General features: G+C 36.5%; 1 protein-coding gene across 1 annotated transcript in view; it reads right to left on the bottom strand.

Annotated features, from left to right (window-relative positions):
* Positions 1–16,126, bottom strand: part of ABCB5 (ATP binding cassette subfamily B member 5) — a 109,059-nt gene that overhangs the window by 40,701 nt on the left and 52,232 nt on the right. The window contains 4 exon segments of the mRNA XM_032643026.1: positions 1,410–1,487; positions 1,682–1,786; positions 2,746–2,889; positions 15,810–15,950. Of these exon segments, the coding sequence (XP_032498917.1) occupies positions 1,410–1,487; positions 1,682–1,786; positions 2,746–2,889; positions 15,810–15,950 (468 nt within the window).

Raw genomic sequence — 16,126 nt, 5'->3', positions numbered from 1 at the left:
CAGGATATCTGATTAACAATATTCACTGGTTTAACTGGCTTGTGGCATTGGGACTCCTCCACCAAAGCATCCTGTAATCCTCTAGAAAGAAAGTTCAAAGTAATGATTGGAAAAGTTAAAGTTTATACTCTTTTATTTAAGACATTCAGGAAACATTTTCAAAAGTTCCTGAAAATTGAAAATAAATGTCCTTGAATGTGTAAAAACATAAATACACAAAAAACAAAAATGACCAAAATTGTTGTGTGAAACATAGTATTAGTTAATTAAAATCCCACCTAATTTCATCAAAGATTTGAGGTAAAGACATAAATTGTTCATAAAACCCCCCCAAAAGTACAAGCTTAATGTGAGTGAGACAAGATGTGCAGTCATTAAATCATTTTATGACCCTTCAAGTAGATTTTTGTTTTTCTGGATTAAGGAGTGTCGGCAGTTGTCTCTGACAGGACCTTTTTGAGAGAAGCAGTTAGGCACCAACTGCTTCAGAGCATTAAGTTGCTATGGGAAACGTCCCACTCGCTTCATTTTATATCTTGCTGTCCTCTAAGAGCACATAAAGGCGGAGGAGTTTTGTTTACTCAGCAGTCCTTTGAGCACTACTGCTAAAAGTCACAAGATGTAAAAACTGGTTTTGACAACTCGGCTGGAGTGACAGTAACTCTACTTTTGAAAAGAAATGACCCTGGCAGGAAGCTATTTGCCCCTACACGGTGAGCTCTGGTGACAGAAAGTGTGGCAAAGGGCTTCAAATGATTACTGGCTTTCAGGGTAACCCAATATACCTTGGCCTTCTGAAAGAATTTTAGAGGTGCCAGTCTGAGACATTCCTGCCATTTGCCCCCAAGACTCACTTTTCAAGATTACTATTTGATACACCTAGTTTTAGTTATTTCACAGGTGTGAATGATCAGCTGTGGCAAGCCAACCTGCCAGCTAGACTGATGTTATCTGAATTCAGAGAATGGCTGCCTTAAGAAGTCAGCAATGAAAAAACTTAAACTGTGCAGATGGATGAGAACTATAGAAATTAACTCTTTTTAAACATGTTTCCCAAGATACTGTAGTTCTTAACACGCCTTTTCAGTTTTAATTTAGCCTCCATTCTGATTCTAGAACAACTACATTAAAAGAGATTTATCAAGATAAATGCAAGGAACAGGGAGTGGACTCTAAACCTTGTTTTCTATAAACTGCATTTTTGAACATAACAATTTTGGACTTGCTTCTGTTAGAAAATACAGTACAAGAATTCTAATACAGTTGCTGCTTGGTACACAAAAAAGGATGCTTTTAAATGATCAAAGGAAAGCTTATGTCAAGAAATTGATGTGAAGAAAAACTAAAAGCTAGACTATTTTAAAACACATTTAAAATAAAATAAGAAAAAAGCCCAACTAAACAATGACCTGATATAACATGGCTTTAAATGCCAAGTGTCTTAATCTCATGGTTAAAATTTCTCCTGCTCTGCCATAAAATAATCCCTGGAAAAGAAACAAACAAACAAAAATCTGCATTTATTTTGAACTGTCTTATCTATTTCTTTGAAACATTTAGTTACTATATTTACATATTTGTATTTTATTTAGTTATTATATTTAGTTACCTTTTTTAACTCAAATAGGATGACATAAAACAGTAATCACGTACATATTTGTTTAATTCATTAAAAGTTTACTTGAATGAAATAACTGACAAAGCAAATAATATCCAAAATTAAAAATATCATGGAATAAATTTCTGCATCATGCTTTAATGTGGTTTTATCATCATTTTCAAACATCTGAAAAGGAATAGATTTTTTAAATCAGGTGATTAGAGGAGAATATATTATAAAAGAAGGAGAAAAAACTAAAATGTCTATTCATCAGGATTTTAAAAATGAATTTCAACATAGTAATTTCCACACATTTCTGGGGAAAAGATGCACCATTATTCTATCCTTTACATTCATTACATAAAAAAAAATTCACTACTTCAATAAAAAAAATAATTCACTCTTAATTCTCTCACTTAAGCTATGTAAATATAGGATCAGACAAATGAGTCCGCTATCTGCTATTAATATCACCACATATTTTCAAAGAAACTATTGAAATTAGTTTTCTGATTGAGTTATTATTTCTAATAACTTCTCATAACTCAGGTTTCTTGATATTCCTCTATTCAGAGTACTACCTGCAATATGAGACCTTTATAAATTTCTCCAGAAATTGTTCCTAAAATTAGTAGTGATACATATACTGGCATCTATGTTGACACAGTGTAGCAACAGTCCAGGAGACTGAAGACTTAAGGTGGCTCTAATAAGATCCATGAATTCATCAGCTCTCCTGGGTTCCCCAGCACAATCCCAAACTCTCATTATTTCCTCTCTCTGAGCTGGCTGGTAATAAAAAATGGCCATTGTTCAGACCAGTTGAAAGAAAGAGTGGTCGTATTTGTCTCTTTTATTACTTCAGTGCTTTGGAATGCTGATACAGCACTGGAGTCAGAATTAGAAAACAAAGCAATTTCTTTACTGATTGCCCAGTCAACAAGGTCCAGCCAAACACTTCACAATAGAGGCTGGCTTATCCCCTGAGAACATTAGTTAACCTTTCTATCATGGATTCCACACTAGGGGTGACCTACTACACGTCCCAATTTTCCCCTTGCTGGGTCAAAGTATACCAAGTCTGTTCTCTCAGGTTACACTTTGTTTAAAATTGTTAAAAATATTAGCAAATAAATTTTACTTACAGTTACAATTTTTGCAAAGATGATGGAAAATACTGGATGAACAGTTCCATTTAGAACAGAAGCCAATGTCCCCAGAACCACAGAAGGCCATTCAGACTTGTTTAATTAAAAAATTTTTTAAAGAGAAACTTCAGGAAGACTTGTCTATAAATAAAATACCTTGGTTATAACCCCAGTTTGAGAGCATAATGGAACCTAGAGAAGTTAGCCAATCTCGAATAAATCTATAATGTAAAATGTCAAATAGGTAACAGAATAGAAAGTAGAATTTTTCTTAGAAAAATTTTACTGCCCATATTACTGATAAAGATCTCAAAACATAAAATAATTTTTACACAAAAGTGACTATTTGTGCAACTTATCACCTTTTCGCATTTCACTCAGTCACTATCATTAAAAAAGTACAAATTAACCCACATGTTCTGAGAGCTAAGACTCACAGAAGAAATGACAGGCATATTTTCCTTTACACTTGTTAAACTGGATTGCATATCATGCTCTAGCATAGGACAAAATCTAGATAGGAACTAAGCAGAGACAAAGATAAAAGTTTTTCTAGCATTTTAAGCTTGAAAATTTTCTAGCTTTGTAACTTATTTATGGAAATATTTTTCTAATATCTTGGTGAAAAGCTTGTTTTGGGGTTCCTATTTGTAAGTTAAATGTTGCAATATCTGAACATATTATTTACAATCACCAAGCCTCAGTTTCCTCATCTTTCTGAGGAAGGTATCAGTTCCTATCTTACAGGATTTAAAATAAAAATTTTATTTTATATTGGAGGATAGTTGATTTACAATGTTGTGTTAGTTTCAGGTGTACAGCAAAGTGATTCAGTTATGCATATAACCATTCTTTTTCAGATTCTTTTCCCATATAGGTCATTACAGAATATTGAGTAGAGTTCCCTGTGCTATACAGTAGGTCCTTGTTGATTATCTATTTTATGTATAGCAGTGAGTATATGAGTATATGATCCCAAACTCCTAATTTATCCCTCACCGCCCACCTTTCCCCTTTGGTAACTGTAAGTTTGTGAGTCTGTTTCTGTTTTGTAAATAAGTTCATTTGTATCATTCTTTTAGATTCCACATATAAGTGATATCATATGATATTTGTCTTTCTCTGTCTGATTTACTTCACTTAGTAAAATAATCTCTAGGTACATCCATGTTGCTGCAAATGGCATTATTTCATTCCTTTTTATGGCTGAGTAGAGGATTGTTTTTATTTTATTTTATTAAATTTATTTATTTAATTTTGGCTGCGTTGGGTCTTCGTTGCTGCGCATGGGCTTTCTCTAGTTGTGGTGAGTGGGGGCTACTCTTCATTGCGGTGCGTGGGCTTCTCATTGCTGTGGCTTCTCTCATTGCAGAGCAATGGCTCTAGGTGTGTGGACTTCAGTGATTGTGGCTCGTGGGCTCTAGAGCACAGGCTCAGTAGTTGTGGTGCATGGGCTTAGTTGCTCCACAGCGTGTGGGATCTTCCCTGACCAGGGTTTGAACCTGTGTCCCCTGCATTGGCAGGTGGTTTCTTAACCACTGAGCCACCAGGGAAGCCTGAGGATTGTTTTTAGAATTAAGCTTAACTCAGTATTTGCAAACAGTAAGTACCCAATAAATGTTAGCTGTTGCTGATGTTATTATAAAAGGAAGGATAATATTATGCAAAATCCCAGATCTTATACAGAGAAAGAACACTGCAAGTAGCTCTGGTATCTGCCAGTCTTTCCTGGGATCCATGGAGGGTGCTATGGGGAGGTAGTGGTCACAATAATCAGAGGATAAATAACACAATGGTGAATTCCCCTTACTCTTGTCTGGAATATGTAGAGGATTTATTTCAGAAACTTAAAAAATCTTATGAACAATTTTGTAGTGAGTAATTATTTTGAATAGGCAAGTAGACAGCGAACTACTAGGCATTTCATGTGTTAAAACTTCCTCACGGCATTCACTCTTGAAGTAATGGCATTTATGAACCTAATAACCAGAGAAAGACGTCAGGAAAGACTATAAAATAGTTTATAATTCTTGCTTTAATTTTAGTCTGGCAACTATAATAGAAACTCCATTGTTTGAACAAAAGAACTTTTAAAATTCTAAAGCCTTTAAAGTCTATTTTCAGGATTGGCTAAACCTGGGGTTACTTAATAATTTGATTACCTATTATCTTTCTTTCTGAAGTTTTCTGAAGATTAACATCATAAAGAGCCTTATTTTTCAGTTAGGTCACTGTCCAACAAAATATACAGAAATTTTAAAAGTTCCATTCCAACTCTTTGTGAAGCACTAAACACAGATTTTCTTTTTTGTCAAATTCTTTATAAAATTACCTCATTTTGTAAGGAAACGAAGGCTTAGCATGTCCTAGGAACAACACCAGTAAATTACAGAGCCAGTAAATGTAGGAGGGCTGTCTTGCTCCTACAGAATAATCTACCCTTTTGCCTCTAAAAATATAAAACAGATGGAAAAAAATGGGTATTACTTAAATAAAGTTATAAGATAGAAAAGAATAAAATGAAATAGGATCAAAACAAAATGAAAATTTTTAGTAAAATCATGAAGGACTCTGTGCTACCTAACTGTGTTACAGGTTATAGCATGTTTTAACAGAATTTGATATAAAAATATATGAAATTAGAGGCATTTTGTAAAGAGATATGAAAACATTTAAAAAAGCTAAACAAATCTCTTAAAGATTTAAAAATTTAATCTGATATATTTTAGAGCTTTATTGCATTATAATTTTCATGCAATAAGCTGCACATATTTAAAATGTACAATTTGAAAAGTTTAGACATAACTACACACCCATGAAACCTTCACCACAGTCAACATAATGAACATATCCATTACCCCTGTAAGTTTTCTCCTGCTTTTGTATTCCGTTTCTTCCATACCGCTCAGCTGCCAGTGCTCTTCCACTAAAACCACTCATGTGTTTTCTGTCACTATAGATTGTTTTGCAATTTCTAGAGTTTTCTTTTAATAAATGGAATCACATAGTATGTGCTCTTTTCGTCTGGATTCTTTTGCTCAACATAATTACTTTGAGATTTATTCATTCTGTTGCATGAATTAATATTTCATTCATTTTCATTGCTGAGTAGTATTCCATTGTATGGATATACCAAAATTTATCTGTTGACATAAGTTTGGGTCATTCCAAGTTTGGGGCTATTACAAATAAAGCTACTATAAATACCCACATACAAGACTTTGTGTGAACATATGCTTTCATTTCTCTTGGGTAAAAACCTAGAAAAGGAGTGGCTGGATCATAGTAGGTATATGTTTAACTTTTTAAGAAACTGCTAAATGATTTTCTGAAGTGGGATTACTAATTTTTTATTCCCACCAACAAAATGTGGAGTTCTAGATGCTCCACATCATCACCAATACTTGGTACAGTCTTTTTAGATATAATCATTCTAACAGGTGTATCATGACATCTCGGTTATGATTTAATTTGCATTTCTCTAATGCCTAATGATTTTAGGCATTTTTTTGTGTGCTCATTTCCCATATGCATATCTTCTTTGGCAAAATGTCTATTAAAATCTTCTGCCCATTTTTCAATTGGGTTATTGGTATTTTTATTACTGTGCTTTGGGAGTTCTTTGTATATTCTGGACACAGTCCTTTATCACATATGTGACACAAATATTTTCTTCCAGTTTATGGCCTATGTTTTCATTTCTTAAAAAGTTTTATAGGGAATTCCCTGGCGGTCCAGTGGTTAAGACTCAGCGCTTTCACAGCTGGAGTCCAGGTTCGATCCCTGGTCAGGGAACTAAGATCCATGTGGTGCAGCCAAAAAAAAGAAGTTTTACAAATAGCAATTTTATGGATTTTGGTGAAGTCTAATTTATCAATTTTTTTCTTTTATGAATTGTGTTTTTGGTGTTTATAGCTAGGAAATCTTTGCTTAATTCAAAGTAATGAAGATTTTCTACTGTATTTTCTTATGAAAAGTTTCTAACTTTAGGTTTTTCAGTAAGGTCTGTATTCCATTTATAGTTAATTTTCATCTGTGCTTTGAGGTATGGATTGAGGATGAGTCTTTTGAATAGATATGTAATTCTTTCAGCATCATTTCTTAAAAAGACTATACATTCTCTATTGAACTGCCTTTGCCACTTTCGTCTAAACAGTTGACCATATGTGTGTGGGTCTATTTCTTGACACTCTATTCTGCTCTATTGATCTATTTGTCTATTTTTGTTCCAATAGCACATTATTTTGATTACTATAGCTTTGTATTAAAAATTGGAATTAGGAATTATAAATCCTACAACTTTGTTCTTTTTAAAAGTTGTTTTACCCATTTTATCCTTTTGAATTTCCATCTAGAATCAGATTGTCAAATTCTACAAAAAAGCCTGCTAAGATGTTTACTGGATTGCCTTGAACCTATAGACCAATCTGGGGAGAACTGACATCTTAATAATATTGAATTTTTTAATTCACATACGTGGTATTTCTCTCTATTTAGGTCTGCTTCCATTTTTCTTAGTAATATTTTATATATTTCAGCGTGGGGGTCTTATAATCTTTATCAAATTTATCCCCAAGTATTTAATATTTTTGATACTACTGTACATGACACTGTTGAATTTCATTTTCCTACTTTTTGTTTTTAGATTATAGAATTAGAGTTGATTTTTATATATTGATCACATATTCTGATCAGTTGTCAGCCAAACTCAGTTATCAGTTGTAGTACCTTTTTTTGGTGTGACACCATAGTACCTTTTCTTGTGGATTCCACAGAATGATAATCATGTTGTAATTATGTTGTTTGTGAATAAAGACAGTTTTATATCTTTCTTTTCTATCTGTATGCCTTTTATTTTCTGGCCCTATCGCACAGGCTGGAACTTTCAGTTGAGTAGAAGTGGTGAAAGTGTACATACTTGCCTCATTCCTGATCTTTCACCATTTAGTATATTGTCAGCTGTAGATTTTTGGTTGATTCCCTCTATCAGGTTGAGGGAATTTTTTTAAATTCCTAGTTTCCTGAGAGTTATCAGGAATGGATGGTGCATTTTGCCAAATGAGCTTTCTGCTTTGATTGAGATGATTAGATAGTTTTTTCTTTTATATTTTTAGTAAGGGAAATTACATTAATTTCTGAACTTTAAACCAAGCTTGCACTCCTTGGATAAACCCTACTTGGTGATGATGTATTATTCTTTTCATATATTGTTGGTTAGATTTGCTAAAATTTTGTTAACAATTTTTCCATCTGTTTTCATAAAGGATATTTGTCTATAATTTTCTTTTCTTGTAATAGCTCTAATTTTGATATCAGAGTAATATTGTGCTCAGAATGGAATCTTCTTCCTCTTCAATTTTCTACTTCATAGAATTCACAAGTAAAACCACCTGGGCCTTCAGTTTTCTTTATGAAAAAGGTTTTAACTTCAAATTCAATTTATTTTTAATTGATATAAGATTATTCAAGCTATTATTTTATTCTTGAGTAGGCTTTGGTAGTTTGTGTCCTTCAAAGAATTTGTCCATTTCATTGGAGTTGTAGGATTAGTTTCCATAAGATTACTTTATTATTCTTTTTTTTTTTTTTTTTTTTTTTTTTTTTTTTTTTTTTTTTGCGGTACGCGGGCCTCTCACTGCTGTGGCCTCTCCCGTTGCGGAGCAGCTCCGGACGCGCAGGCTCAGCAGCCGTGGCCCACGGGCCCAGCCTCTCCATGGCATGTGGGATCTTCCCGGACCAGGGCGCGAACCCGCGTCCCCTGCATCGGCAGGCGGACTCTCAACCACTGCGCCACCAGGGAAGCCCTATTATTCTTTTAATAGCTGTAGAATCTGTAGTGATATCACCATTCTCATTCTTAATATTGGTAATTTGTGTCTTCTCTCTTTTCATTTGCTCAGTCAGTCCAGAGCTTTTCAGTTTATTGATGTTCTCAAAGAAGCAGGTTTGGATTTCATTGATGTTTCTTCTTTATAATTATTTTCTTCCTTTTAGTTTCTTTTTTTTTTTTTTTTCTTGCAGTATGCGGGCCTCTCACTGTTGTGGCCTCTCCCGTTGCGGAGCACAGGCTCCGGATGTGCAGGCTCAGCGGCCATGGCTCACGGGCCCAGCCACTCCGCGGCATGTGGGATCTTCCCAGACCGGGACACGAACCCGTGTCGCCTGCATCGGCAGGCAGACTCTCAACCACTGCGCCACCAGGGAAGCCCCTTTCTAGTTTCTTAAAGGGGAAGTTTATTCATTTGAGATCTTTCTTTTTAATATAATATAGGTGATTAGTAGTATAAATTTCTTTCTCAGTACCACTTTAATCTTCATACCACATGTTTTGATTATGTTTGGTTTTTATTTTCATTCAGTTCAAAATACTTTTGAATTTCTCTTTTGATATCTTCTTTGATCGTGTATTATTTAGAAGTGAGTTATTTAGCTTCCAAATATTTCAAGATTTCCAAGGCCACTTTTATTCTTTTTTTTTTTGTTTGTTTGTTTTCACTTTTATTCTTGATTTCTGATTTAATTCTATTTTGGTCAGGTAATATACTTTGCATTACTTGAAATTTTTAAAGTTTGTTGAGACTTGTGTTATGATCTATCTTAGTAAATGTTTCAGGTACATTTGAAAAGAATGTGTATTTTTCTGTTGATAGGTGGATTCTTGCATAAATGTCTGTTAGTTGGTTGTCAGCTTGGTTGTTGTCAAGTTAGTTGACAGTGCTATTAAAGTCATCTATATCCCAGTTGAATTTTTATCTACCTATTCTATCAATATTTAAGAGAGGGTATTAAAATCTGTGAATATAATTGTGAATTTGTCTGTTTCTTTTTTCAGTTCTTGATAGGTGGATCCTTTTATAATTTTCAAATAACCTTCTTTATCCCGGGTAACTTTTTTGCTCTGGAATATACTTTGACTGCCACTAACATTACAGTCTACCTTCAAGTAATATAATAGTATATACCATTTAAGAACCTTGAATAGAACACTTCCATTTCCAGTCTTTTGGCTATTGTTTTTATACATTTTTACCTTTACCCCACACTATAATGCTTTTTTTCTTTAAAGTAGATTATTTAAAAAACATTATTGATACTCTTCATTCCTTTGTATAGGTAGAACATTTTTTTTTTTTTTTTTTTTGCGGTATGTGGGCCTCTCACCGCTGCGGCCTCTCCCGCTGCGGAGCACAGGCTCCGGATGCGCAGGCTCAGCGGCCATGGCACACAGGCCCAGCCGCTCTGCGGCATGTGGTATCCTCCCAGACCGGGGCACGAACCCGTGTCTCCCGCATCGGCAGGCGGACTCTCAACCACTGCGCCACCAGGGAAGCCCCTAGATAGAACATTTTGATACTCTTCATTCCTTTGTATAGATTCAGATTTCCACCTGGTACCATTTTCTTTTGCCTAAAGGACTTCCTTTAACATTTCTTGTAGTTTGCACTACATCTACAGGTGATAAATTGTTTTAGCCTTCTTTTACGTAAAAATTCTGCATGTTGCCTTCATTTTTGAAAGGTATTTTTCTGCAGGTAGTATTCTAATTTGAGTTTTTTTCCTTTCATTACTTTAAAGATATTGCTCTATTGTCTTATGGTTTGCATTGTTTCTAATGAGAACTCTGTGATATTTCTTGTTTTTTCCTTTATACAAATTGTGATGATTTTCTCTGGATGCTTTATAATTTTTCTTATCACTGTTTTTAAGCAATTTGACTATGGTGTGCCTTGGCGTAGTGTTCCTTGTGTTTCTTGCGCTTGGAATCTATTGAGCTTCTTAGATCTGTGGGTTTTCAGTTTTCATCAAATTTGGAAAATTTTTTTCATTATTTGTTCAAATGATTTTTGGTCCCCTCTCTCCTTTGGGAACATATAAAATATAGTTATAATAATTGTTTAATGTTCCTACTATTTCTATCAAGTATGTCATTTCTGGGTCTATTTCTATTGATTGATTTTTTTTCTTCATTTTGGGTACTATTTTCCTGCTGTTTTTCTTGCCTGGAGATTTTTGATTAGATGCCAGACATTGTAAATTTTACTCATTGGTTATTTTTGAATTCTTATACATATTATTGAACCTTGTTCTGGAACACATTTAAATTACTTGGAAACAGTTTGATACTTTTGAAATTTGCTGTTGGGCCTTGTTTGCTGGGCTCAGAGCTGAGTTTGGTCTGGGAATAATTTTCCTACGCTGAGTTAATACTTTTCTTAAGATTCAACTAAATTCCCCATGAATTTAGAGATTCCTCACTTTGGTTGGTTTAATAAGAACTATTCCTGGCCCTTTGTGAGCTCCAAGAATTGTTCCTTCTTAAACTTTCCTTTGCCTTTGTCAGTTTTCTCAGTAAATGCACTAATTAGTACTCAGATGAAGAGTCAGGGAGAACCTCTGCAAAGGAGAACGCTCTCTCTCTGAGCAGCTCTCTTCCCTCTACTTCTTTGCTCTAAAGACTGCCTACTTTGGCCTCTTGTGCTCTGCCTAGGTTCCCATTCCAGCTCTTAGGCTTATAACTTGACAGTAACCTGGGTCAATGATAAGATTCATTTCATTTGTTTCCCTTTCCTCAGGGATCACTGTCTTGTTATGCCTGATGTCCAATGTTAGAAAACTGTTTCACATACTTTTTTCTAGTTTATTAGGTGTGTCAAGCGGGAAGGTAAATCTCGTCCCTGTTAACCTATCTTGGCTGGAAGTAGAAATCTCTAATTTCATCTGGTTTCCACAGCAATTGACGTAAATGATCTATTCTTCTTTTTGTAGTACTTTTCTTAGTTGGCTTCTATGATGCCACACAATCTTAGCTTTCTTTTTATTTTCCAGCCATTCTTTAGGTGTCCTGTTCTGGCTACTGCTTTTCTACCTGAATTTAAATTTTGCAGTATCCTGGGTCTCAATCTCCTGTCCTAGTTGCTCCTCCATCTATTCTTTATTTCTCCTTAGACTGCTTTAGTCAGGCATATCAGGCCATTTGTTTTCACCACTATCATCCCTTCTCTGCTCTGCTCTCCCTGATCCCACTTTGGCTCCCAAGTACCATTCTCCACACAGCAGCCACATCAAGCAACTCAGTTCATGCACTCTTCTGAATAAGACCCTCGCATGCAACAGTTTTGTTTTTTTAAGTAGATTAAAAAAATTTTTTTTAAATTTGAGTATAGTTGATTTACAATGTTGTGTTAGTTTCAGGTGTATAGCAAAGTGAATCAGTTCTACATATACATATATCTACTCTTTTTTAGATTCCTTTCCCATGTGGGTCATTAGAGATCTTAACCTGTTTGTGTCATGGACCCCTTCAGAAAACTGATGAAGTCTATGGAATCCTTCCTAGAAGAATTTATAACAATGTACCAAATAACATATCTCAAAGAAAGCCAATTATATTGAGATATAATATTTTAAATGTTTAACAAAAAATTCAAAGCTCTGATATAGTTATGTGCTTCATTATTGGCACATTAAATAACAAGATCTAATAGTGATGAATATAAAGATATTCTGGGGAATTCCCTGGTGGATTAGGGCTCTGTGCTTCCACTTCAGGGAGGATGGGTTAGATCCCTGGTTGGGGAACTTAGATCCCGCATACTGCATGGCATGGCCAAAAAAAAAAAAAAAGATATTCTAAGATCTCTGTAATAACTATAATGTGATATAAATATTTCTGTGATTTTCATTGGTGACATCACAGGCCTTGGTAATACTAATGTAGTCTGTTGTTTATATTCATAATTAAAGTAAATTAAATTTCTATCAAGTATAGTTGTGATTTTTTTTTTTTGCCCATTCAGGTTAATTCCTGTGAGTCATGAACCACTGGTTAAAAAACCCCCAATGACTTTCTGTTAGAGTAAGAACAGAATCCAAAATTGTTTTTATGTCCTACAGGGTGCTACATGATCTGGTCCCTGAGTATCTCATACACTTCTCTGCTCACCTCTCTCCTCCTTAGTCACTGTGGCTCCCAATTCCAGGCCCTTATGTTTGCTGATTCCCCTGTTCAAAATAATACCAGCTCTGTCCTGGTTACTGATTTTTTGCTTCTCAGGTCCAAATTCACCCTTTTGTCTGATAATCTTTTCTCTTTTACCAGTTGGTAAGATGTCAAGCTCCATCAGTAGAGGCTGCTGGAAAGACATTGTAGGAGGGGATTATTCTTCCTGCTCTTACCGGTAGCTTACTGGGAAAGCTCCTGCAAGATGAACTTTTCTCTCCGCTGATTTGCCTGCACAGTTTTTTCAGAGTTGGGTGCCTGTAGAGTGCGATTTTCTTCTGTGTTTGGCCATCAAGCGCTTTCTCCAGCTCTTGGCTGACCCATTAGAAGTGTAACCATGGGGCCCAGACAGCACAGGCTTATGTTTCAGCCAGGTCGCTGATGTCTGCACCTCTTATACACAGAACTGCCTTGACTCCTGCAGAAGACAATTTCTCCAGCCCCTGGTTTCAGCAGTGCCCAGTAGCTTCTTCTGGCACCTAGTGGGTTCTGAAGCTCAGAACCTCCCTGTGGAAGGTCTCCCTTGGCACCTTGGAGGACAGATTTCAAGCAAGCTCCACCAGTGAGGTACCTGGGCATCTTCTCTGCTATCCAGTGAGCCAAAGCTGTGCATTTTGCAGTAAGGCCTGTATCTCCGCTTCAGTTTCGGGCAATAATGAGTGCTCTTCCTTGGGTCTCTTTTCACCCCAGGGGTGGTAGTTGGTACTTTTTATTATGACCTCTGCATTCTTTAGAGTTCTCTTAATTTCCACTAGCCAATTCCTATTACTCCAATTCCCTAATGATTCATTACACTAAACTTTCTCTGTTCAAATCATTGTGTGGTTTCTGTCTCCTGACTCATCCCAGACTAATATAACCTCCCATTAACTATTCTAAAATCCTGTTTCACATTTTTCATTTCGTTATTCACTTTTTAAATTTTTTTTTTTTTTTTTTTGCGGTACGCGGGCCTCTCACTGTTGTGGCCTCTCCTGTTTTGGAGCACAGGCTCCGGACGCACAGGCTCAGCGGCCATGGCTCACGGGCCTAACTGCTCCGCGGCACGTGGGATCTTCCCGGACTGGGGCACGAACCCGTATCCCCTGCATCGGCAGGCGGACTCTCAACCACTGCGCCACCAGGGAAGCCCTCGTTATTCATTTTTATAGTCCCTTCATTTCCTTGTTCACTTTTCACTGCAATACCACAGGCTGAAAGAACCCTTTACAAATATGGCCATGGAGCTGGTGCTTGGCTTGTTTCAGTTCTTGGTTGTTAATACTACACTTCCAGGCTCTCAGCTTTGTACTCGCTATAGCTCCAGGCACTGGTAACCAAGTTTGCAGCCTCCTGTTAAGAGTAAGTCCATGACTGTAGCACAGCTCACCACTTTGTACTTTTGCTCTATTTCTGGTTGGTAGAGATCTTGTTTTGGAGCCTGGGTATGTCTAATTGGCTTTTCTCTTTTTATGTTTTATGTATCATTCCTGTGTGTATGGAGCAGAGCAGTTGTATCAGAGTGTATATTTACCCTACCATTTTCTCGAAGTCTGGAAATTGCTTTTTAATTTTATGAATTTCACCTTTCTTAGGTTTTGAAAATCCACTTTATAGACCTAGTGAATTTGCTGACTTTGAGGTAGATTTTCATTTTGTTTGCAGCAATTACGGTGGCAGGTCCAACAGCTATTAATAGATGTTTTCACACAGTGTTTTTACAATATGGTACAAACCCTTTTACTGTATTCTTATACTCAGGCCTTTTGCCATATGGCAAATTATCTATGCTATTATTTACTTAATATTTTTCTTTGCTTGTTTATGTAAATTATTATTATTATTATTGGGCTTTCAAATGCATTTTATTTATTTATTTATTTTTTGGGGGGAGGCGGGGTATGCGGGCCTTTCGCTGTTGTGGCCTCTCCCGTTGCAGAGCACAGGCTCCAGATGCACAGGCTCAGCAGCCATGGCTCACGGGCCCAGCAGCTCCGCGGCATGTGGGATCTTCCCGGACCGGGGCACAAACCCGTGTCCCCTGCATGGGCAGGCAGACTCTCAACCACTGTGCCACCAGGGAAGCCCTATTTATTTATTTTTTATACATAGTATTTTTTTTTTTACATCTTTACTAGCGTATAATTGCTTTACAATGGTGTGTTAGTTTCTGCTTTATAACAAAGTGAATCAGTTATACATACACATATGTTCCCATATCTCTTCCCTCTTGCGTCTCCCTCCCTCCCACCCTCCCTATCCCACCCCTCCAGGCGGTCACAAAGCACCGAGCTGATCTCCGTGTGCTATGCGGCTGCTTCCCACTAGCTATCTACCTTATGTTTGGTAGTGCATATTTTAAAGAAAATTAATAGATAAGAAAAAATATAGGGGCTTCCCTGGTGGCGCAGTGGTTGAGAGTCCGCCTGCCAATGCAGGGGACACGGGTTCGAGCCCCAGTCCAGGAAGATCCCACATGCTGCAGAGCAGCTGGGCCTGTGAGCCATGGCTGCTAAGCCTGCACGTCCAGAGCCTGTGCTCCGCAATGGGAGAGGCCACAACAGTGAGAGGCCCACGTACCGCAAAAAAAAAAAAAAAAAAAAAATATATATATATATATATATATATATATATATATATAAAGTGTGAATGCTATGTATTACCATGTACCTAAATGGAAAGTACTGAATCTAGAATTAAAAGCAGTAGACTGCAATGCCAGAGAAGGGCAGAGGAGGAGGTTTGGGGCAGATAATCCCAGGGCTTCAGGCTGATAATTGGCAGATGAGACCGAGAAGAGTGGGTAGGAAGATGGTGGGAATAGTTAATGGGCGGTCAACCTCAAGTATCTGTCAGACCCAAGGAGAAGAAGGGAATTCCAGTTTGGGAGGAAATAGTGGACCAAAGAGAGGAGTGGGATGATGTGGAAACTGGTGGTTAGGAAGACAGAAGCTAATATTCAGGGGCTGGATGAGAGATTTCATGGTGTCTGAGGTTAGTTAGTTAGTTAGATAGTTGGTAACATGATAGTTGGTAACAAGTTACCAACATGTTGGTAACTTGTTGATAGTTGAACCATTACCTCTTTATTTTGGATGGATTCCTCAGACTTGTCAGTAAAGTCTGACTTGATGCTATTCATAGAGCACAGAGGAATTGAGCTGATATCTTTTTCAGTAGAATATGCCATTGAGTTCATCTGTTCACCAGCTTTTTTAATATCCTAGATGAAGAATATACATGTTACCACTAGAAGAATGCCTTAAAAATTCAAAGCAACTTTATTAAGCATCCCTCTAAAATTGTACTGCCTCTGTTATTGAAAGTGGTGTATTCCTGAGCAGTTCTTGCTAAAGTTTTCAGACTCGATACAGAGACAGTAAGTCCAACTCATACTAA

Source organism: Phocoena sinus, chromosome 9 (genome assembly GCF_008692025.1).
Source record: "Phocoena sinus isolate mPhoSin1 chromosome 9, mPhoSin1.pri, whole genome shotgun sequence".
Lineage (NCBI taxonomy): Eukaryota > Metazoa > Chordata > Mammalia > Artiodactyla > Phocoenidae > Phocoena > Phocoena sinus.
Note: the sequence above shows the minus strand (reverse complement) of the source record. Positions and strands in the feature narration are given on the sequence as shown.